The 24,790-nt window shown below is 37.4% G+C and overlaps 1 protein-coding gene across 1 annotated transcript; it reads right to left on the bottom strand.

The window, feature by feature from the left end:
• Positions 1-3,777: 3,777 nt before the first annotated feature.
• On the bottom strand, positions 3,778-23,183 carry QSER1 (glutamine and serine rich 1). Its single transcript, XM_009877019.1, has 12 exons — positions 23,101-23,183; positions 21,678-21,842; positions 14,665-18,372; positions 12,630-12,925; positions 11,245-11,361; positions 10,506-10,639; positions 8,952-9,163; positions 8,210-8,347; positions 7,087-7,184; positions 5,645-5,797; positions 5,169-5,264; positions 3,778-4,582 (listed from the first exon to the last, which is right to left on the bottom strand). The coding sequence occupies exons 2-12, from the start codon at positions 21,814-21,816 to the stop codon at positions 4,442-4,444; spliced, it is 5,232 nt and encodes a 1,743-aa protein (XP_009875321.1). The 5' UTR covers positions 21,817-21,842; positions 23,101-23,183; the 3' UTR covers positions 3,778-4,441.
• Positions 23,184-24,790: the final 1,607 nt, after the last annotated feature.

Below are 24,790 nucleotides of genomic sequence, written 5' to 3'. Positions count from 1 at the left end.
TGTGTGGGAAAAACATTTCTAAGAATATCTAGAGTAATTAATTGTAAATGAGAAAACAAACAAACAAAAGACTAAAATCCTCTGGAGCACCATTTCTTCCCACAGGTACCCAGACACGGTATTATCATTTAACAAATAAGAGAACAAAAGAAAACTAAAGTACCGCTAAAGAACACTTGAATCACAGCAGTAGTCTCTCTCTTACCCCAACTGTCTGGCTCCTCACTTACCACATCAGTTTAAGACCTGGCTGTCACCTGGTAAAAATTAATTCAGAACATTTAGAACCCATATATGTAAAAAACCAGATCAACCAGACAGATCAATTCATGCAACATAATGAAAAAAACCCCCAAACTCTAGAACTGTACTTCTTCATACTGAAATCAGAAAATGTAGCCTTCATACTGAAATCAGAAAATGTAGCCTAACCTGCCAATTTTTCTTCCCCAACGATATAACTTTTCAAGGTTGATCTTTTAATAATAAATGACTAAGCATTATAAGGTGTTTGTTTAAAAAGTGTTTTCACTTTAATGGGTTTAGTTAATAACATCATGAATGGTACAAAACTGTCCTTTTTCACATTTCCATACATTGTATTATGGACCACCTGAAAATCTGGACTAAGAACGCATAAAGTGTCTCTTAATTAGCCCTAGCTTCATTGTTGCCAAATGTGGAGATATGTAGAAAAACATGCATTTGTTACCAATGACATGTTAATATTAGCTTAAACAATAAGACATGGCAGAATGTGCCCTGTGTAATGCACAGGGTACTAACAGGGTAAAGAGAGACCAAATGTCAAGTGTTGGCAACAAAAAAAGAATTGGTTGACGACACATTGACATTTTGTGACCGTAGTATTAGCTTTTCTGTTTTAAAATTGTTTTAAATAGTAGTAAATATTTAAATAAAATTTAAAATATATTTCCTTATGGAAATCATTTACTTGGAAGACAGCCTGTAAGATCTGACTTTTTTTTTTTCAAAAGTAGTATTTCAATTCGACAACATATGAATACAACACATGCCACAGAACTTCCAAGACCCTAAAGTACTTGGCCATTTTCAGAAACAGTTTCTCAATCCAATTTTGTCTCTGATTTTTGCTAGCAAAGCTTTGGAAGTAGCATCTCAAAGAAAACCTGCCTTTCAGAGAAATATTGTATTTCAATAAAAACAAAGCCAATGTAAACAGGGATACCATATTAATGGAAAAAACCAGTGGAATTATAGACCAAATAATTCATCATGCAATTAGCTTAATTTCTGTTTTGCTAGTTCATAGTCTAAGGAGGGTTTTGTTCCTTCCTAGTGCATCTTCTCTCGCAGTCAAATGAGTACGCATTTTCCACTATCAGACATGAAGGGATGAAGACCTCACTGTTACTTTCAAGAAAAAATAAAAAATTGCAGTGTAGGTGCAGCATTAATTACCTAAAATGCAACAAAACAAAGCAAAGTATTTGTGCAAAAAATTAATCCGTACATTGACTTTTTTCTAAGTTTGCTTCAGTATAAAAACCCTCTTCAATCCCACTAAGAAACCTTGACTTTGATTTACGACCCTTCAGCATACTTGAGAGTTCCATGTTTTTACCTATTCTAATTTGGTAAATTAATAGTCCAGCCACCGTTTTTGCAGCCCAAGACAAAGAAGAAACTCCATTATATTAATCTTTAATGGCCTGGGGTAGTTACTTTTATTCAAGACAAGTGTTGCCTGTCTTGTACAGGCACAGTGCTTGTTTAACTGGCCTTGGGAATAAAACAGCCAAAAAAAGCCAGGTCACCTTGTATGGCAGTGCAGAGCATCCTGGCCAGTTTTTTGTTTTGTGTGGGTTTTCTTAGATGGTTGTTGTTAAAATTACCTTGTTCTTTAAATAGGGACAAGCTACTCCAAAAGCCTCTAATTTCTTTTTTCAGCCTCTAAGGACTATGATTAAAACAAGTAGCTTCCTAAAGCTAATTCTAGACTCAGAAATCTAGAGTAAGCATACAGCAGCAGTACAGAAATCACTTAGAAAGCAGAGATCTTTCTCAGTTTCTTCACAGTCACATTAGGAAGGGATGTGTGAGACAGTCTGACGACTTCTTTCCTTCTCCTCATCAAGGAGCCAACTCGATTGTTCCCTCAGTCTGTGTCCTACTCAGTTTTACAACTAGAGATTAGGAACTCCCAAACAAAACTCTGCCCGGGCAAGCAAATACCTCTCGTGACTCCACACCACTGCCAACGACTCCCATCAATAAGGGAATAACACTAAGCAAATTTGGGAACCCCTGCTATTGATTAAAGAGTATACCAGGCACATTTCTACTTATCTCCAGTGTGCATATTTACATTAAAGTAATTTTAGCTGATTGCTACCAATATTGGTAACTTTGCTGTTTGGTTTCGCCATATAAACTCCAGCTCCTACCAGATTCAAACATAGTACGACTGAAACAACAGCAACTCTTCAACCCTGTGGCTACTCTTCCCAATTAGCTTCACGATTGCTCCAGCAACCTGCACGTTATTCCTAAACCCACCTCGCTCTCCTTGATTACAGAAGACACAGCAGTAGCACAACGCGACTATTAACATCATAGTGACCTGCGTTTTTAAAGCAAAACTACTACAAAGAGACTTTAAAAACGGCAAGGACACATACCCATCTCTGTTCACTGTAGTCTGCATACAAATTGTAAAGGAGAATTATTGCTTTTATAAGATGAAAAGCTTTGGAAATATGGTAAACATCCTACAAGGTTCTAAAACTAATCAGCTAAAATTCTGTACATACTTTAATACTCAAACCTCTATTTTATTACTCAAGATCAAATAATTTTATTTCCACATCTATTCATTAAACTCTTTATAGCTCTACAGTCTAATGAATATTTAACAACTAAATAGGATCAAAACGGGTAACTGGAAAAAAGGTCACATGGCAATGAACATTATTTCATTTGGCCAATGAATAGTGAACCCCGCTTTCTTGGCTGAAATTAAGGCACTAAGTGGCAGTGAAAGGATACAGGAATGAATTTTTTTTCTACACTGTCTGAAAAGTGACCAAACACAACTACTTTTTTAGGACGCCAGGAGAGTACACATCCATTCTGAATGACTCAGTAAGGCATTCCGCTGGCAAATTTAAAGAAAACGTTCTCCTGATTAGAGCCCATTACATTCATTGTCTGAGTGTGACTAGTGGCACTACTGTTAATAAACTGGAGGGGAAAAAGCTACAAAGATGTCTGAAGACTTGAAAGGCACCAAAAAGAGAACAGCTCTGCAACTGCCAGTTCTACAAACAATTATGTAAGCTGTGTTTAACACTGCATATAGTCTATCCAATCATCAATCTCTGTTGACAAAGATAAAAGTGTAGTAGCTCTTCACTTAAACTCTCGGTTAATCAAGTGCTAGTTTAGTAAGAAATTTATTTTCACGTATCAGAAAATAACTGCAGTGTCTAACACAACTACACGTAAAGCAAAACTAGTCTAGTATGCATTATTCTGGTTAACACTGAAGCAAACCTGTATAAACAAAAGGGTTACCTTGAGATATATAGTTTACAATACGAAATCAACATATAAATGAATAGGATTTACTGAAAACCATGGAAAGTGTATTACAAAGATACATGAAACAATTTTAACCACAATATTTTCTCTGTGAAAAATACAACTATTAGTGAGATAAAATGTACAATTGAAAATTTTTTTCCAAAAGAAAAAAAAACACAGTATAAAGGAAAATATTTTTTTTCTTCAAAACAGGGAAAATAGTTAAGGTCATTGTCTTTCATTACAATATAATTTGACACAAAAAGCAGTCATAGGATTGCACCAACTCCATGTTCAGTCTTCTGAACATGATAATAGTAAAAGGAGTCCATAAAGCATTATGACATTTCTGGATTTTATGATGGCAATACACATATGCAGAAACTGATGTCACTCTGGCTCTGTTCATAACATGTACAAAACTCTAAATTTGGTGGCCAGACATGTGAAAATTAGTTCATCCCAATGCTGACTTTTCTGTTGCTTTGTCAGGGATGGAAAAATCTGTAGTATTTTAAGTGTTGTTATCTTTTTAGCAATAAAGAAAAAGTATATGTAGTGCATGCTTTATCACTTGTCAAAAACATTTCTGAAAATAAAACTAAGTTATCCAACAGTTTACAAAATAGAAAATAATTCTTCACGTTAAAAATGTGGTTAGGCTTTGTTTAGTTCCATCTCCAAAGGACTGATTTCCTTGGCAGCATCACTTTTCCTTAGCAAGAGCCAAGGCACAAAGTTCCATAAAGAGAAATGAAAATGGCTACAAACAAGAACACGGTCTGGCATCGTAAAAGAAATTAGAGCCTCTCTGAGCTTTCTGTTCCATCAGGTTAGTGCCGTAGAAAAATATGAGATTTGGGACATGTTTTCGTTATGAGCATTTCTGCTGGACACGATTCAAAAGTTCACCAAACTTCTCAAAAAGATCCTCCACCCATTTTATATTTTTCATGCACAGTTGCACAATCTCTTCCTGTCCTAGATCCGCACTCTTCTTCTGAACAGAGGAAATCTATTTTAAAAAAGAAAAGGTGGAGGGGAGAGAGATATGCATACATATATACATATGTTAGGCTGCCAGCATTTCAGAATTTTCATTTTCATAATACTCTGCAGTTAAATACGAACCTTCTTTTGAAGAAAACCTTTAGGCTTTAAAAACAAAGATATATGCCCCCAAAAATACATTTCTTAAAAACTGAGCCAGAGCTCAACTCTTGTATTTCTGCTACCTGGAATATTTCCCACAAGGATTTGGAGGAAAAATAAAAGCAGTGGGCATTCCAAGACAAAAAGGAGTTACACACACAGATAAAATCTGTTTCATTTATTTTGGGTGACAGTGAAGAATATTTCCCTTTACTGAGAGAAACTGACCTCACACAAACCTTTTAAGCCTCCTTCCTAACTGTCCTATTAGGGGGCAACATAGGTGCTCAGCACACCCTTCTCCCTGCCATAAAGATTTAATTAAAATAGGAAGCCACAATCCATAATCATTTACAAAAAAGAAGAGAATAGTCCCTCTAGTTGGACTCAATTCCCTCAGTAAGTTCCCTCAATGAATGTAGAAGTATCTCAAAGAGAACAATACTTACCTCTTCTTTACATGTTAGATATATGTGATACTTGTAATGGTGGAGTGAGTGATACAAAGAATACAACTGTATTTTTTCTGGCTCTACTGTAAACTCCTGCAAAAAGAACAGTTATTTTACATAAATTCACATTATTTTCCCAGAAAGAGACATGACAGACGTTTTCTTCTGTAAACATACTTGTTTCCAACTATTCAGAAATTGAGTAGTTCATTCAAATAATTGCTTTGACGTATTTTGGTATATTTCCTACCGGACTATACTATGTTTTGTAGATGAGCTAAAACCATGGTTTAATATACTGCTTAAAATGTTGGGTTTTTAAACGTTCTCTTGTTACAGAAAAAGCATCTAATTCAACAGAGATTTTATATTTTCAAAAATCTACCAAAAAAACCTAATATATGAAGCAGTGTTTTATATAACTAGTTATCCTAAGTCAGATGGTGGCAGCAATAAACCCTGCAAACACTCACCTGTGCTAATTTAGTGGTTGATTTAGAAGCTCTCAGTGTCTTCTTGTTATAAGCTTTACCATTCATTTTTATTTTAGACACAGACGTTCCTCCACTTTTTGTCTTAGAATCCCGAGTGATCACTGTCAGTTCAGGAAAGTTTTCCAAAGCGTTCTTTAAACGGATTATATAAAGAAAAAGGATTATGAAAAATTCAGGAACGGCCAGTCACCCAGATTGCTGATAAACTGGACATTTTTCTTTGAAAAATTAAGAGTGCAGCCTATTATGAAACAATTTATTCTTCCACAAAGACCCGATAAAAGTTGTTTTTCAGATCAAGCAACTACATGCAGTTTGAAAAACTTGTTCTTGACTACTCTTAATTTTTCAAGAAAATCAGATCCTTTAACTGTATCTCAGATTATCATCTGTGATTCACTCAACAGAAAGCGCCAAAAAGGCACCAATAGGTTATTTTTACCTTTTAAAATGTTTTCCATTCCATTTATTTCTACCCACGAATCTCTAAGGTCAAGTTACCTGGAGATGCCTAAGGTCTTAGTGCCTAGTCAGGCACAGAAAGTTTGCCAACTGTAACAGCGATTGGATGCCTAAATATTTTCACAGGTTTTGCCCCAGCTTTTGCAAAATACCAGTTTAATTGCATATTACCATATCCGTAAGGCAGAGAAACTTATGAACAGTGAATCAGATGGCTTGTTCAAAAAAAGGGCAAGTTTTTAAGACATATTGACTCATGGGAGTGAACTGCATTTCAAGTGCCTTTAATTCACCTTACTGCACTTTCAAAATCTGCATTGTTTTTTGGAGCATGAGTGGTAAGGGAAGCAGTGATTTATCCTCCCATTGTTGGGACAGCTGCTCTCTTCCCTGTCCACATTCAGACCTGTTTTTTATTACCACATCAAAACTGCTGTAACGTGGGCTTGTTACTCACACTTTTCCTAACCTTCCATGCTGAAGATACAAGAAAAGGTGCACAGATGAATTGTTCTCGAGTCCCTCTGTCCTGGTTTTAAATTACTCTGACCATGTTCTCTACTTCAAAGAAGTTCAGACATCTGCTCCACAGCATAGCTATTTCATGTTATTAAGATTTTCAGGCAGTACAGTCACTTAACCAAAAGCTCTAGAAGGACAGGAAACAGATTTTTCTTCTGGCAAACTTGAGAAGCTTAAAAGAAAAAAATGCCTCAGAACAAACCAGAAAGCATGGGGAGTAAAACTAGAACTTTATCTTTGCAGTATAAGCTCCTCCATCACAAAATGTTCTCCAAAAGCCACATTAACAAGCACTGAATTTCTAGCATCTCTTTCAAATCCATATTCACTTCTGTTACAAATTTGCCTTCTGGGTTTTAAGTTATACCTGCATGGTACGCATTCAATGACTTACTTATAATATTACCTTAAAAATCCTAGAATTTAAAAGAGAATACCTTGAAAGTATGATCCAAGCGTAATTTGGAAAGCAGCCTTTTCCTATTGTCATTCAGCATACCATCAATTTTTCTCATGTGGGGCAAAAGCAGCTCATCTAAAAAGACATGCACAAAAAAATGTAGCAGTTGATACTAACAGACACACAGTAACGAGATTCCTATTCAATCTATACTTCAACACTCCACCTAAAATGTGTAAGTAAAAATAAAAATGCAATTTGTACATAAACTGATTTCAAACTTCAAAGAAAAATCCCTTTTTGGATCAGCCTATTAAAATGGTCTAGATATTATGCAGTTCAATTGGTGACCGCATTGCTCCTCTGACTTTTCTTTGCTGAAAAGAAAAAATGAAGATAAAGCAATACAGACCATAATATAAGATAAAGCAATACAGATCAAACCTTGAGGTAAGCCTGCACTGAGGCACAGTCAGAGCAAACCAGGAAAGGAGAGCTAGAAATAGTTTGGTATTTTTTTAATACAGGCAAACAGAATATAGTACAAAACAACAGCTTGCAACTAAATAATATGCAAAATGATTGCTCTTTGGGGATCTTTATGAGTGTTTTGCTAAATGTCAAGAAATGGGACAATTTTTACTTGTGTCCTGGAGTCCACTACAGTAAATAAGTCCAAACATTTTTCCCACAAAGCAAAACTGGAATACAATTGCCTTTGATCAGAATTTTAAGGTTTCAGAGTTCGAAGAGAAAAATTTCTAATAGCAGCAAAAATCAAGAACTACTTATAGTTATAAGAGTATTTCTTCAAAAGAAAGTAAACATCCACTTGAAATACCATAATCAGAAATAAGCATTTGCTAAGATTTTAGAAGACAGGAACAAAGAGCTCAGTTCTGACATTCATGCACAAGCCTAATGCAACAAAGCAGACAAGAACAGTACTTCCAAATTACTTTGATTATTCAAAGTGTAAATATATATATATATACATGCATATACATAAGTAATTTATGTAAAGTGCTCTTCAAATGTGGGTACATAGCTACAAGTTTGGTGAGGCTTTTTTTAGTTTCCTTTTTTAAAAAACGCATTTGCTTTGCTGATTAATAACTTTAAAATCTAATAAAAACACACAAATGTTAAACATACTGTACCATTGCTCTTTTCCAAGGCTTGCATTGTGTCTGGATCCAAGGCAATGCTAACAAGCAACTCCATGTAGCTCTTGAAAGTCTCTTTCATAGCTCGTGTGTTCAAAAAGCGAGTAACAAGGGGAGCTGGAGGTACAAGCTCTGAAAATGAATCGGAATATAATGATTTGCTTCCTTCAATATCCTGCAAATATCTGTAGTTTTCAAAACTGAGAGTTTCTCTCTTAAAACACAAGTGACCCCTACTGGTATCCCAAGAGATGAAAATTCAGTACAATCAGAAATAATACTCAAACTTCCATGGCTTATATGCCAAAATGGGGTACGAACACCAAACCTGGTACAAATGGTAAATCTGCATGCAAGGAGGTATTGCAGGAATGTTATTTCAGACACGACATGGAGTTGCAATTGAAAATTCCTGAAGAATCTGATTCTTGAGATGTACTGAAAAATAAAATCAGCTCCTCCTCCCTACTGTTGTACCCATCGTAGCAAGTAGTAAAAACATATTTATCTAACCAATAAACAACATTTAAGATCACTTCAGTTGCACACATTGGCTCACGCACAAAGAACAAGTAAAAAGTTTGAAGAAATCAATTTTGCGTGGCACTGTCAGATTTTGATTTTTTGTTCTGATGCTAGTAAAGAAAAATTTGCAAGAGCAAACAACGTATTTTTATAATGTTATTTTGAGTTAGGTTCAAATGGGCCTAGATGCTACCAACAGTATCTCGCTCACCATCCTCATCACTCTGGGCCTCAGGTGATGAATCAGACTGGGAAGACGAAAATTCTTCTTTCCACTTTTTCCTTTTCTTTGGTGGTGGTTCAGCCTTTACCTTTGGCTGTTTAGCTTTGGGTTTCACAGAAGAGATTTTAGCTGCTGTTGGTTTTGGAGTTGGTGGATCAGGGGTTTTGTTGTTGCTACTACTAGGTTTGGAATGAATAGTCCTGTAATACCATGAAAACAATCTTTATGAAAATAATCACCACACAAGTGTCAACATTAATAAAATCGCTATAGTCTTATTTAACCAGAATATATTCCCCACAGATTATATATACTTATTTCATTGTCACATGTAACTAGGAATAGGGCATATACACTATCCTATGATATATTTGATATAATGCTTAACAATTATTATCCAACGTTAGTAGAATTTATGAGCTATAAGAGGTTGGAGTTAATATTACATTTTATTATTTAATGAAAAAATAATCAGACTTAACAGACTTGAAAATTATATTCACTGACAAAGTGAATTTGGGATATTGTTTCGATAAAAAGATAGGAGAGAATATTATCTAGGTAAAATTGCAGGAAATGTAGCATCTTGAGGACTGGAATAAGAAACTAGACACTCCTCTCTTTTCTCTTTCCACCACTCACAATAGGAAAACAAACAGGAAAGTTAGTATTGTAAATACAGAATCATGTACTTCAGGACTAATAACACACTAGTTTTGAGAACACAGTGGGGAATACAATTCTGGGAAGTGTCAGGCAAGATTTTATTTTGTCCAAATGGGAAAGCAGTGAAATGTACAGTAGAAACATTGTTAGTACCTGGTCCAACACTAAGAATGATTCTAGCCATCTGTCAGAAGTGGAGATTTCAAACCGAGAGGGATGCAGGCAATGGATACTAGAATGACTGGCGGGATGGAAAGCCTGCCTTGGCCAAGGAAGCTGAAAGACCTTGGTTAATCCAGCTTTGTGAAACAAAGACAGAGGGGAGCCTGACCACTTTCCAGAAATACATCATGCAGCAAAAACACCAGAGAGACAGAAAAAAAAGCCAAAAACAGTACTCAGAGAAGAACACAGGGATACAAGCTAATCACGACCATGTTTTGTAAACAGACAGGTTTGTTTCAGAGCACTGAGGGAACAGGTGCTGGAACAATCTTCTGTGGCCCAAGAAAAACAGAGTACCAAAAGCCTGGCTAGTTTGAAGATAATGATTATTTTATAAAAATTATTATCTGATGGCATTGCTTTCAAAAGCAAATGGGACTTAAAACCTCAGTTATTTTTAAATGAAGAGCACTGTAAATTTTTTATTATTGTTTACTAATGTCTGATAAAGAAAACTCATCTGTATTAAATAAAAATTCTTTATCTGTACTAAATGAAAAATCTTCAGGTATCATTCAAAGTTGTGAGAAGACAAAACAAGCTAAGCTTTAAAGCATGATAGCGTCTTTTACAAGTCTTGTTTATTAAAATATGTGTGTTCTTAATAACAAAACAATATGGAAAAACAAAAAACAAATTGAAATAAAATACCTTGCTGACTGCACAGGCTTACTTCGTGGTTTTTTTGAACATACTCTGACATACTCCTTTTTGTTTGCATTTTCAACGAACTTCACATACACTCGTTTGTATTTTGTTTTTGCATCCCCGAAATACCCCAGATACTATTAAAAAAACAAACAGAAGTGTTTCTGTTAAGCAAAGCTATTCCGTTTAAGAATTAAAACTTTAAATACTACAGAAAATAGTTTACAAACAACCTGATTACAAACAAAGATGAGCACAGCATTTATAATTTAAGAAATCCAATGGATTTCCACATAATATTTATAAATTAAGAAAATGAGGCAAGAGTTACTTTGGGCTTAATTTTCTGCCTTTTATTTAATCCTTCCTGGATGTTATCCTAAAAGGATTGTCTGCCTGGCAAAGAGGACTGACTGCTGAAATTCTATCCCATCGGTATCCTTGCCATGGCAGAAAGCAGCTGGTTCTCAAACCTGCTTCCACTGACTTCATTCTGGTTGTGAAAACTTGTTCCTTTACACAGCCTGAATGATACCAAAGAACTCATGCTGGAAAGCAAAGAACGTGCCCATGAGCGTATTTCAAGAGAATTTTAGAGTAGGAGAAAATCAAGAAACCTTTTTAACCTCAAAAAACCCACTTGCTAAGTATGTATGTCAGAATCCCATTTTACTTTGTTTCCTACACCTCCATGATGGAAATCAGTTCCCCTGAGGCTTCATAAGGCATTTTTAAGACTCACACTGTTGGTAGCAGCAAACTCTCTCTGTCCATCTCGCACCTCAGGAACAAACTTTTGCAATAAAGCCTTCTGCACTTTCCAAATAGCTGGAGGCTCTTTTCCTGTTTGCAAAGCAACCTGCAAGAACATAAAATTGTTTGCTAAGAGCTGCTTATTTTTCTCCCAGTTTGCGCACTGAATTTTTTGAGCAAGTTACCCAGAGAAAAAACTGAAGTCATTCAAAATTCCAAACCCTTAGTCACTGTGTGCCGTTTGCATCAAGACAGCATGACACAAACTACAATAAATATAATGCAATCTGCACATCTCACTGCCACAGTGACGAACTTGCACCACCCAGCTTTGCCCACGGTGTGCTGTCCTAACTCATGCACCATGCAACTGAGCCACAAAACTTTAGTTTTTAAAAGAAGACAACGTTTTTCCAATTTTTTATTTTTTTGCTCTATTAAATATTTTTTTAAAAACAAAAGTGCAAGAATCACAAGTTGCAAAAAGCCTGCAGGTCCCAAGAGATCCTGTAACAGAAGCTCAGGTAGGTTACAGCATGATGTTTGCTCTAACGTGAAAAGAAATAGTTCAGTACAAATTAGTACACCAGATTTTACACTTTCAGTGCAACTTAACTTTTTTTTTTTTAAAAAAAGTTATTTTCTTCATCAACTTTGAGAAGTAAACTATGTTAAGAAGAAATTTGTAATTAGTAGCTCTAATGAGAATTCTCTAGAAATCCTACAAGCTCAAGAGAATGAACACTTAATAATCAAAATATTAGAAATTAATGGTAAGAATATTGCTGGCTATGACAGCAACAACAGGCAAAATAAACATGAACAAGAATTCAAAATGGAGAAGCAACAAAAACAAAACAAGAAATCAAAGACGATGAGGAACATTCCCACAAATTCACGCGAAGAGCTGTACTGGTTGCTTATAGAAGCCATTTCTTGTTGGAATAGCAAGCTCAGCCTCTTCCAAGAAAAGAAGAAAACGATTCCAAGATCTTTTGCAGAAGTCCAAAAGTAATTTCCTCAACACCTTAACACTTGAAAATTTATTACTATCTTGAAGTCAACAGTCAACAGCCTGTGAAAAAATCGTGCTTTTTATTACTAAAAAAAGTGATGCCAAGTTCTAGGAGAGGTTACCAGCACACAGATTTACTTTATGTAAGTAGCATAAAATGGGTCACGTATGCACAAAACATATTTAAAACCTGCATATGAAAGACACCTTTAAGGCATCTTGGGAACAGTGAGGGAACATCAGAACATAAAACTAATCTGCAGCCTTTCTCCTTTCAGCAGTTTCCTGAGGCTAAATTCACATGCAGAACTTCTTGTGATTTTTCTTTTTTTCTCTCCCACAGCAAGTATTCAGATTACCTTTAGTGTCTCTATATCTTCAATCTTCACTACAAATTCATCACGTTCTCTGTACATGCCCTCTCCTCCACTGTCCGTATTCTCCTCATCAGTACAGCCTTCGATTGCAACGGTTGCCTGTACTTTTGCCAACTGGTCCAACGTCACAGCGTCCTGTTGAGCCACTTTTAAGGGGTCAGCTGGATTCATTTTCTCCTGCACACTGACTGCAGGAGCAGCAGTCTGCAGAGATTCCTGCTTTATCACGGCAGTGGTGGTGTTGGCGGCAGCAGCAGCAACTGCCACTTTTTCAGCTTCTGAAGAAAGAATTCCAAATTTTAGTTAAACAAATTACCAAGGATTAGCAATATAAAATTGGAACTAGATTTATTTTTCTTTTTCTGTTACAAAACATATTCAAAGCAACTACTTTACAAAAGACGTCTGTTTTAAGAGTTAAAATGGAAGTATTATCTTGGCCACAACTAAACCTTAACTAAAACCAGAATACCGTAGCTAGTATACCTCTGTATTAAACCGCTGCGTCTGTTCGCATCTAGAAACGAAGATGAAAGCTTTAGAGAACAATTTGACAGTTACCAACACGAAATACTGCTGTCCTTTGTGTGAATAAGCAAATACAACAGTAAAGGTTACAACACTCAATCTCGCTTTCCACCTGCTGAAGTAAAGTCTGTTTTAATTGAATGAAGGAAAGAGAAATACACACAAAATATTAAAACATTTGCTGTACGACTTTTGGATGTTTATCATTTGTATCTTGTGATAATGTAACCGGAAGTTCCACATTAAAACTTTGGCAATATCCTAATCACTTTTAATATTAACTGAGGTCAGCAATGAGAACTGACAAGGAAAGAACACTGTTCTCCTCTTCTATGCCAAAGAGAACTCCCACTTTTCAAAATTACTCTTTCTCACCTCAAAAAAACAGAATCTTTTTTAGTTATTATTTTATACTTCTATAAGCCTTAGTTTTAACTCTGACTTGCTGATCTAAAAGAAATCAAGTTACATTAGCCATAGCATAATCACTAATATCACTTAGGAAACTGGCTTCAGACGTAAGATAATCATTTTACAATTTTGTTACAATCACTGTTAATTGTTCACTTTTTCACTTAAAAAACCCAGAAGATTACATATATTTTAATAAAAGTGATTCAAAACAAATTATTTAAATATCAAATTAATGTGTCAATACAAAAGCTATACACCCGATATGTGAAGATTCATTAATTCATTTCAGTAAAATTGCTGAGCCATGAAATACGTTCGTGTGGATATATCACGTTATTGCAAATACGTTGTATTTCTTTGTTCAGGGAAAGCTAGACAGCTTTAATTAAATACAGCATTATTAGTTCCGCAAGTATATTTACACATTCTTCAGAACAGCAGATAAATGTACATATGCTACTTAATACTATCAACAAAAGACTGTGTTTTAATATTTGTCTTTCCATACTTAGGTGCGAAAACAGACAGGAGAGGGAATCACTAGAAAATTCTCCAAACATCAGCAAGTAGGAAGTCATTACTAAGAATCTTGTATAATGTACATAACAAAACAGGAAGGTGAATGCAAGAAATTGGGGGTGTAAACAGTACATCTTTACGAATAATAAAGAATATACAGTAATGTTGTAAAAGAAATCACCGCAAAGAAAACAGTAATGGAAATGCCCACCCAACAAAACACCTTTGAAATATTTCCTTAGGAAGTTGTACACAGAACATGGCTTATTAAAACCAACAAGCTTCAGCAAGAAGCTCACACCATGGCATCGCCCACATCTTTTTCCAGTATTTTATGTCTTAGCTTAAGTAGCATGAATAAGTTTATCTATGTATTTTCTAATTGTGGAAAAGTCTAGTTGAGTTCATAGCCAACACATCTTTTGAATGGAACTCTTAATTATGGCCACGATTACAAGCAAAACCTTTACCTGAAGATAGCTAAAATTATTGTTTATTTTTTCCCATCAGCTATAGAAATCTCCTTCAACATATGCACTTGTAGTAAGTGTTTTACCTGATTTGTTCTTTCTATCCGATGTATCATCCAGGGCTGACAATGCAGTAGAGATGCTCTTCTGAAGATCGTGGTTACCCCCCACAGAATCATCTTCATCAGAAGAAAACGAAGGCAACGTTTCTAAGTTTTTCTTAAGTTCTTCATCAACTTTTTTGGTTGGACTTTCTCCACTAACCTCAGCAGCTACAGGTGCTGCTGCTGCTGGCTGGGGCTTTGCAGAGGACTGCAGGCAAGGGGTGCGAACTATTTGGGTAACCGGTCGCCTAGTTCTGTTTGGCATTCGTACAGCTGGAGCTGAAAACTGTTGCCTAGGCCCAGATTTCAGAAAGTCTAAAAAAGATGCAATAAATCCTGTTTTGACTTCAGGCTGTTTTTCTTCAACTTCTTTAATTTTTTGCCTCATTCTTTCCTGATGCTGGTAGGTATCATAACAACTTTCAGAAACAGGAGAAGAAAACGTCAAACATGAGTCATTTCCTCTTGAATTTTGACGTTTACATTGTCCACTTCTTTTTACCTGTTTCTGAATTGCACTGTCATCTTCTGCAGCATTTTTGTTTTGGCTTTTTCCTTTGCTTTTTTTCTTCTGAAGGTTCCCTTGAGGTAAATCTTGGCATTCTTCCTCAGTTCTACTAATGGTTCCATCTCCACTTTGGGGCACAGATAGTGGCTGCAATGGACCCTTTGACTGGTTGCCTGCTACTGTACCGTCATCACCACCCATATTGAAATCATTCTCTGAAGCAGCGCTTTCTTCACTTAGGCTCTTACCACTTGAAACAAATTCTGTGTCTCTTGCATTTAGTGCACCATCAGCAGAAGCATCATTATCTTCCTCAGATTCATGACTGACACTAGATTGCTTCTTAACTGGAAGAGCACCTTGTTCTTGCTCTTCTTGACCAGGGCCAAGGGTGGGAGAGGTCATTCTTGTTGGTACATTTTGATCAGAAGCGTCAATGTGTTGTTGATCAAGGTTCACAGTTTTTGTCTGTATTGCTGACACTGGTGCAAGATTTATAGTGATTTGGCCTCCGTTCAGAGAAATATTGCTTATACTTGCTGGATTTCCCGCTACAGCAGGTGAGGCACTGAAACCAGAAGACACGTGTCTTACATCCATTGACCGGAACTGTGTTTTAGACTCCTCACTGTTTTCCACAGATTGGATTTCCTCTTCATTAGAAGCTGTTTTGCCAAAGTCAGATGGTGTCACTCCACAAGCTGCTGCTGTCGCTGCCAAGATGTCATCTACGTTGGACAATATATTCCTCTCATCACTGAGAAGTATAGATTCTGGGAAACATATTGAACTAAGAGAAACAAACTGATTTTTTGAGTCATGTTGATTCGTCTGAGTAAAATGATCCTTTGTTGTCAAATGTTGCTGCAGTGGTTTTGAGTTCTCAGAAACGTCCATTTTCATTACTTCTGAGTTCTGAGTATGAAGCTGTTGGTGAGAATGACCCCCATTACTTTGAATAATATGGCCATCCATCTGAAGGAATGGATGCGTCACCTGTTGAGGACTCTGTATTCTTTGCACTTGCGGCGATGCCTTTACTTGTCCTAAACTCGACTGCAGTATTGACTGATGAAGAATCTGCAAGTCACAGGCTGACTCAAGAAGTACCTGCGCACTAGGCAAACACAGTTGATGGCCATGTCTTAAAGCATGAGGTTGAACTTGCGACGGTGTACTAAGGACTCGGCCTTGCTGTTCTTGAGCTTTATTTTCATGTACCTTATGCATAAGAGAATGTTGCTGGTTTAGTTCTTTAGCACTCACAGTCACTTGTGTCGTTTGCATTAAATTAGTTGTCTTTTTTATATCATGGCTTAGGTTAGTGATATGGCCAATATGTTGGGAAAGCTGTTCCACAGAATTGACCATTCTTTCGTCTTTTTTTGTTCCTTGAAGACTAAGTCCAACAACTTGGTCTTCAAGGCGAGAGTTACTTCTAATTACACTTTGAGAGTATCTGTCATCTGCTTTTGAGACCCTATAGGATGCATCCTGAGCACCGATTTCCTCATCGGTTAGCCTCTGAGTGGAAGATTCAAGAGTAGCTTGCTGTTGCAAGGCCTGCATATCCTGCACTGATAATTCCTCCTCCTGTTTTGACGAGGCATACAGATTGGAGTCAGACTTCCTTTTAACATACAACTTTGCTTCTGAGGAAGGCCTGTTGTTCTGCAGCGTTTGCGAATGAGTTGTGGATGCAAATGGAGGAGACTGGACAGCTGGCAAAAACTTTTGAGACTGTGGAGAGGAGGATTCTTGCGACTGAGAGTTCTGAGAAGAATGTAATGAAATATAGCTCTGATTAGGACTCGAGGCCGGAAGAGTTTGTATCCGAGGAGAGGCATTAAAGGAAAGAGAAGGCGATGTTAACGTTAAAGACTGCCCTGAAGAATAGGTTTCTGAAGGACTAACTGCTGACAAAACTTGTGACTGAGATGAAAAACTAATTTGGGATTGGCTAACTGGAGATAAACCCTGAGAGTGACTAGAGGAGTAGCTCTGAGATTGGCTGACTGAAGAAAGCTCCCTCGTTTGCCCAGAGTAGTCCTCATTTGGAACTGAAGTCAGTACCTGTTCCTCTGACGAGTAACTTAGAGTTTGACTATCAGAAGTAATAGTTTGCGATTGCCCAGAAAAAGTCAACGTTTTATACAGTGAGGGCAGCTTCTCAACCTTGCTGGATGAGAAATCCTGCGAGTGACTGACAGGTGGCACATTCTGAGCCTGGGATGAAATGTAGTTTTGAGACTGGCTGACCGACAAGAGGCTTGGGAGCTGTGCTGTAGAATAGATCTGTGCTTGGCCTGTAATGACAGAACTCTGGTTTTGTGCAGTTTTGGCATAGCTTTGTGTCTGCACGGCAGGGGCTACACTTTGAGGTTTGGGGGTCTTTGTTGACCTTGGGGGCTGCTTCATGGAACAGTTTTTCACTTTTGCTGTGGAAGCAGATGGAAAACCAGGTGATGGAATTGCAGATGTGTATGACTGAGCAAGTTCCACTGTGACTTGAGAAGTCTTCTGCTGTGGCCCTCCATTGCTCACCTGAGTAACATCTCCAACTGGACTGCAGGATAACGTCGAGTGCCTCGAAGTGTCCTGAAAATTAACTCCACTTGTACTCGTTAAGTAGCTGTGTAAGGAATGCTGTGAAACAGTCAGTTGAGCCTGAACAGACTGAGTACTTGAAGGCCGCTGATGGTGTTTAATAACACTACATTCTCGCTGAAGTGCTCTATCAATAGAAGCAGTGGAACCAGTAAAGACAGATGTGCTATACGCCTGAGAAACCTGCTGAGCTCCTCCGAGGGTTGAAGGCAACAAACTAAATTGAGGTTGCAAAAGATGGGGTGCCGATTCTTGAGCAGAACGATACGTTGATGACTGAGGTGGTATACTAGCACTCAAAACAGAACTGCCCAAGCGCTCAAATGTCAAAGCAGTCGGAACTGTGCCTTGCGATGTTTTAATCTGTAATAAAGGATCATGGGTAGTTAAGAGGCCATTAGACGTAGCACTGAAAGTAGTATCTTGAAGAGAAAGAGAAGGGGTAGTAGCAAAGTTTCTGCTGCTGAAAGTGTTGGGATGCTGATACGCTGATAAAGCAGATGTCGGTGGAAATGTTCCAGAGGTTGGCAAAGCTCCAGTAACGAATAGTTCTGTGGCTGTGGAGGAATGCATACCTGAAAAAAACAAAAAACAAAACAAGAAGGGAAAAAGAGCATAAGGGAGCTTTACAAGTTACAACCCTCTGCATTTCTGTAACTCATTTAATTCTAAGATCTTACAGCATTCACAAATATAACCTTCTTTAAAATCACCATCCTTTTCAACAATAACATATAACAGGAGGCACTTATTGTGGGTAATTTTCAAACTGCAAGTACAGGGTTTTTTAAGAATCCCGAGTTCTATACCTAAGTTGAACTGCCAAGGGGGAAAACTTATATCCTTATAATGCAAATTGTGGACAAAAAGAAAGTACGAGACCAACTCTGCCTTTAAACTGAAGGATCTCTTTTATTTCAGTTTAAAAAGAAGTTCATAGTAGAGGTCAACTGATCAAAAGCCCTGGTCACCTCTAATATACAGTAAAAAGGCAAAATTACTCTTTAGCAATTGTAATACGGACATAGCGTGGCAATTCCATCTCCTGCATTTACCTTCATCATACTTCTATAACTCACTTTATGCAAACATTTCAGACTTTAGAGAGTGAAACAGCTAATAGCTGTTTGCAATATATGTTTCTTAAAGAAGCGCTTTGAATTTTAGTACAGAAAATAAATGTGATTTGTATGCTTTCTAAAGTGAGAGTCCAAAATAGCCACAATCAGCAACTATCTGCACAGTGCAACAGCAACTATCAAACTCAAGTATAGTATTACTTATTTGCATCTGAACGTTGGTATGACATCCTGGCTTAAACAAGATTTCTCAACAGAATCTAGTATACTGACTGAAACAGGAATGTGAAACTCCCTTGCAAGCTTTGGGGCTTACAGCAGGCAACCATATCACTCAGTGATTTTCATCCTGTAACTTGCAGGTAATGGTGAAGTTCACGTACTAATTCGAAAGTCTGTGAAGGAAAGTGAAGAAGGCAAGTTTATTCTCAGAGAGGCTTAAACTTCTGCTAAAGGAATCAGTTTCCACTGGAAAGCTTACAAGGGTAAGCAAATCAGAAAAAATTAAAATCATTGGCATAATTTGACCTTTTTCAGTTCTTCTTGGATACTTAAAAACAGCTTTTAGCTTTGGCTAATATAAGAATCAATAAAAAAAACCCTCTCAGTAAATAAAGCTTGTTTTGAGACAAATATTTCAATAACAAATCAATTTTCATTTTAAGATATAAGTCCTGATTGCAACTTAATCACACAATTGCTGTGGAAGTTTCAGATGAAGCTGAGAAAGAAAGTCTTTGTTTCTCCCTCTCAGTTTAAGACAAACTGATACGAAGAGATGTGACACTGAAGGAATGCCAAGGTATTTTTCATTAGTCAACAGAAAGGTCTTTCTAAGAGTAAAAAAGCATAGAGCAGTGTTTTAATGTTGTTTTTTTCCCCCCTTCCTATTCTAAAAATCTGCAATATCACGTACAACTACCTTCTCTTTTACTGATCTCTACCACTAATTTGGAAGTATCAAAGAAGGGTAAGACTTTATACCCATTTTAACTGCAGATGTTCATTTCTTATAGTAGTCTGTACTACTTCTATCTCTCCCATAAATTAAAGCCCTTCGTCCTACACAGGTAATTTCTTAAATCAGATAAGAGCCAGTCACAGAAGCACTACTATGGCAGAACTACTGGTATTTCTATTTTACTTTTGTAGAGGAGTAGACAAAAGGTATGGCAAAGGTAGTAGGTGGTGTGCAGACACTCCTTCCCCCAACTGCGCTAAGAAATCAGAACCCTGATAATACATCCCACATACCAAAGGAAGACTTGGAAGGACAATATAGCAAAAATACTGTTCTTGTTTTCCCCCAAAAATCAGCAGCTGCAGGGTTTGGAGAAAAAACCAAAGCAAAAAACTCTTCTAAAGAAAGGTCACCCTGAAGAGTGAAGTGCACTTGTTTTCCCTCATCCAAAAAGACTGTAGAAGACAAAACTCTCAAAAGACGCTTGGGAGGACTGAGGGATACAGAAAAGTAGCAAAAGTATTAAATTAGAACAGAAAGCTCGGAGAACTGGTAATATCGAAAATGGGCTTACTGATGAGGTCTTAGTAATGAGTACTGAGAAGTCTCTCAATCACTGGTATCAACATCAAACCCGACCCACAGCACGTCTCCCCATTCGTCGCAACTCACTGTTAGGCAGGCTGCAAGGGAGAAAATGCTAGGACGAAGAGAAAAAAAGATTTCTTCCCAGCGGACAAGCTGATGTGAGGATGGGTCATCAAAACTCTACAACACCACTGATTTATACTAAGATTTTTGACAGACTAACAGCGTGCATCTTCATCTGTGCTCCCACATATCTGCTTTTGTCCATGGTGAATAAAGCACCACATTCTCTCTTCTCATCTTTTTGAGTACCTCTTCAAGGAATGCAGCTGCACATTACACTTAATAGGCCGAGTGCAAACTGTCAAACAAAGAATTGTTCAGCTCTTCCCTCTTCCTACCTTACACCTCCCTCCCTAAAGCAGAAGCAGCGATCATACAGCTGCAGAGACACAGATCAGCTTGCTGGTACGGTGAAAAACGGTCCCACCAAAGGAAAAAAAAACCAAGCACCCAAACACCTTCTGTCAGATCAGTGAATAGATCTGATTCACCGCACAGCTGCATAATCGCTACATAAGATCAACTGTATCTTGAAGCTACTTGAAGATGCAGAAACACCACTTATCGCGGTGTGGCTGTGTATAGCAAGCTCAAAATATGCCAAGTTTCCTGCTCTGCACAGAATGCTTGACAGATAGGGGAGGTTTATGGAAGGCAGTCAGTCTGCCAAAAAAAGATGGCACGTTTGTTGATTCGTAAATTAGATTGCTTATTTCTATGTAACATACATCTCAGACTTCACTTCTGAGAAAATCTTGCTCGTTACTCCTCCATATAAAAGGGTTGAGGTTACCCATAGGCTTCCAGTAGCAGTATCACAGAAGAACCACTATGACAGGGAACAGAACTTGAGAGTGAAAGATCTGCTAGGGTGTACACAGTCTACTTGAAAAAGCTTACGCTGTTTGTGAGACTAATTCCAAAAAAAGTTGGAGAATAAATGTGATGCAGACAAAATCATATCCTATACATCTAAATTCCTTTTAAACAATTACAACATTGGCTCACATATTTATTCTTTAATATAATTCTTCTAATACAATTTCACTGATTCCGAGATATTTTAATACCAAGATAGAAAAAAGGTAGAAGATGTGCCTTTTCAGTTAGTCAGGATATTTTTGTTTCAAATTCCCCCAAACATTCAATATAATCACGACAAACTTTTATTTCAAGAAAAGTTTTTCACCTGTCTGCCAGGAAGGAGCCCTGAACTGTGGCAAAAGGGTAGATCCTGTAGAAACTGCCTGAGCGGTACGAGATTCAATAGCAGAGAGAAAATTCATAACTGAAGAAGTTTCCTTAGTGTTAGTTCCAGCACTGTGCATATTGGTATCAAATATTCCTGAAAGACCTGGATGAGGATGGAGGGAAATGAAACAGAACAGATAATTCAGATGAACTCACAAGAAACTCAATCAAGTAACATGGAGATACACTCATAATTCACTAAAAATAACCCAGGAAACATTAGCAATATTATAAAAGTACATTGATTTTCCAGTATTTAACTATTTTATAGTGTTGCAACCATAAACCAGAACTTGTGTATATATTTTTTAATCTACTATTAAATGTATGTCAAATATAATGCTTAGAAAACAATATTAGATGCCCCAATAAAATTCTCCCTTCATCTAAAGACTCACTGTTCCATTTTTTCCTACGAACTGTTTAAAAATTCAGAATCCCTTTTGAAATGGCTTGAACTTCTCTGCACCAACCTTTCCCCACTTTGGGCAGCTTGCACAAGAAAAAAGGTTCTGGTTGCATTCCCTGTTTCAACAAACACTTTTGTGTGTTCCCTGTTGCTCAGACCTGACAATGATAGGGGGCTCAGTGGGACACGCTGGAGAGATCCAGAGTTCTGAGGAACTGAGATTATGCCAAGACTGTAGGGTCTGCACCCTGAAACATTCCCTGCAGTTCTGACCCTCCAGCATCCTGACTGAGGACCTGGCCAAGAGACTGCGGATTATTCCAGCCAGCACGTGGGCTCCAACCTTTCCGTAGCGACTGGGTTGCAAAGCGAGCATGAAGAGGTCATGCCCCGATTTCTCCTGACGTGGAGACAGGGTATCAGGATCACAGACAGATCCTCATGCAGATGTAACACAGCCCAACCTGTTACTATACTTAAAGCAAATTTTAACTTTTCCCCAGCACTAGGCCGTAGTTTGCACACGTAAGCACTAGCAACAGCGTGTTCCAACCTTCATTATTTTTGCTATTTGCTTTAGTCCAAACGAATCAGCATTTCTGCAGCTGGCTTTAAGGCATACTTAATGTTTGGTCGTTACGCATAGACCAAATCCTGAAAAGCTGTATTTTAAAGTATAAACACAGTTTCTTTACGAACTAACAATAAGTTATCAAACACAACCCCCTCTTAAATTTTCCTTTCTACTTATGACATTTTGATAAAAGTTAACAACTGACTGTTAACCTTCTACTACAGTCAGCTTTTCTAATACCACTTGCCATCACCTGTACGACAAATTCCCTCTGATTATAAACTCAGAAAATAAAAATAATTCATCAACTTGAATCTAAATTACATAACAGGTGGGTTCTTTCCCATTAAACTGTAATCTCATGATATGGAGAGTTACCAGTAGGATGGTGTGTAGCAGAGTATCCAGGAAGCTGATGAGAAGCTGTGTATGTCTGTCTGTGAAGAAGATCTGTTTCTGAATGTGATGAATGTCCTCCTCCATAGCTTAAGCTAAAGAAGAAATTAAATGTTATTAACAAAAATATACAGCTATAGAAACAAAGTACAACTATGAACTCCCAACCATAAGCCAAAAAGTTGCAGAAGTGAAAAAGAACACAAGCCCCAAGACCTGACAGATGTGGTTGTGCTAGGACATCACTGAAAATGTTAAGCAGATAGAAAAAGTACTACAAAACCTAACAAGCCAAAGGGGGAGAAAAAAGCAACTCACAAAAATCAAAGCTGATAATGGAAAGTGTCTACAAAGGATTAGGTCAGAAAGACAGAGGTCTTCCTAGTTCAACTGTAGGAAACACTGGATGAACACTTTTTTGTAATGATTTACTGATGTAAAGTCTGCAAAGCAGATGACTACAAATACACTTTAACATTTCAATTTCTGACTCCATTAAAACTTACAGGACCATATTTAATACAAAGGCTGGAATAACTAGGAAGCTCTGGGAGTAAAAGTTTTTTTAAGACTTTGTTAATCTTGGTATGAATCTAACTCAGTAGACAATGAGAGGACTAGCAAGTGACAAACCTCAATCTTCAGACCACCCAGCATTAAATATAAGTTGATGATCCACAGTTTCTATTTAACATTTTGAAATGAGTCATCTAAATTAACAAGATGTTTTAATCAGGCTTAATGGAAATTAGCTGGAAATATAGAGCGTCTGGGCCCATGCAAAAACAATAAAGCAGAAAGTTAAAAAAGGCAATCTAAACATCAAGCAACATCAGGAACCTGCCAAAAGCACTAATGATTTCCAACTTAAAAGGCAGAAAAAGGAGGGAGAAGCAAAAAAAAAAAATCCCAAAGCTTTCAAGCTTCCACAGATTCAGCTCTGTATAGCACCTGTCAAATGGAAAAAATTAAAGTCAGCATGTAACCATTTATCTTCTTCTCTTCTTGCCTTTCAGACACTAAGTTTATAGGTAACTGCTACTTACTCTAGTGCACACGTGAGATTGCTTTAAGTTCAAAATTCAATAATAAACAGATGCCAAAACCCCCAAAACACTGAAGCCCTCAGCCCTCCCTGCTGACTGCTGTAAGCGAGACTTCCCTTTTCCTCTTTCATCCCCCGGGATGAGGGGGCAGTCACTCTGCATAAGGAAAAACCGAACACTTGATGCCAGGAACCATGACATCATGGGAAACTTTTACAGAAGTCACCAAATAATAAAAAAATTGGCATAACTACTGGATTTGCTTTGTCTTCGTTAAGACGGCAAGAGGAGGCAGTGGAGGTTTGACGAGCCTCCACAGAGCACTGTGACCTTCACACATTATGAACCAGCAAGATTTTAAACATCTAGATTAACTTCCACACTTGAGAGGCACTAACAGGAGATTATATTTTCCATTTCAGCTGCTTAGAGCATAGCAATGATCCAGTACTGATTGTGCCAGACTAAGGCACAAACCTAAAGAATGAACTGAAGCCTCTGAAAAAATAACGAACCTCAGCTACTGCATTTCTCAGTTGCACTCCCTGTCTAGCACATTAACACCTTTCACAGCAATAATTACATTTAGATAATCGCTGAACCTCAATTCAGAGGCAGCACATCAA

The sequence above is a fragment of the Apaloderma vittatum genome, unplaced genomic scaffold, assembly GCF_000703405.1.
Source record: "Apaloderma vittatum isolate BGI_N311 unplaced genomic scaffold, ASM70340v1 scaffold43239, whole genome shotgun sequence".
Taxonomy (NCBI): domain Eukaryota; kingdom Metazoa; phylum Chordata; class Aves; order Trogoniformes; family Trogonidae; genus Apaloderma; species Apaloderma vittatum.
The sequence above is the reverse complement of the archived record's forward strand: the minus strand, read 5'-3'. Positions and strand labels throughout refer to the sequence as shown.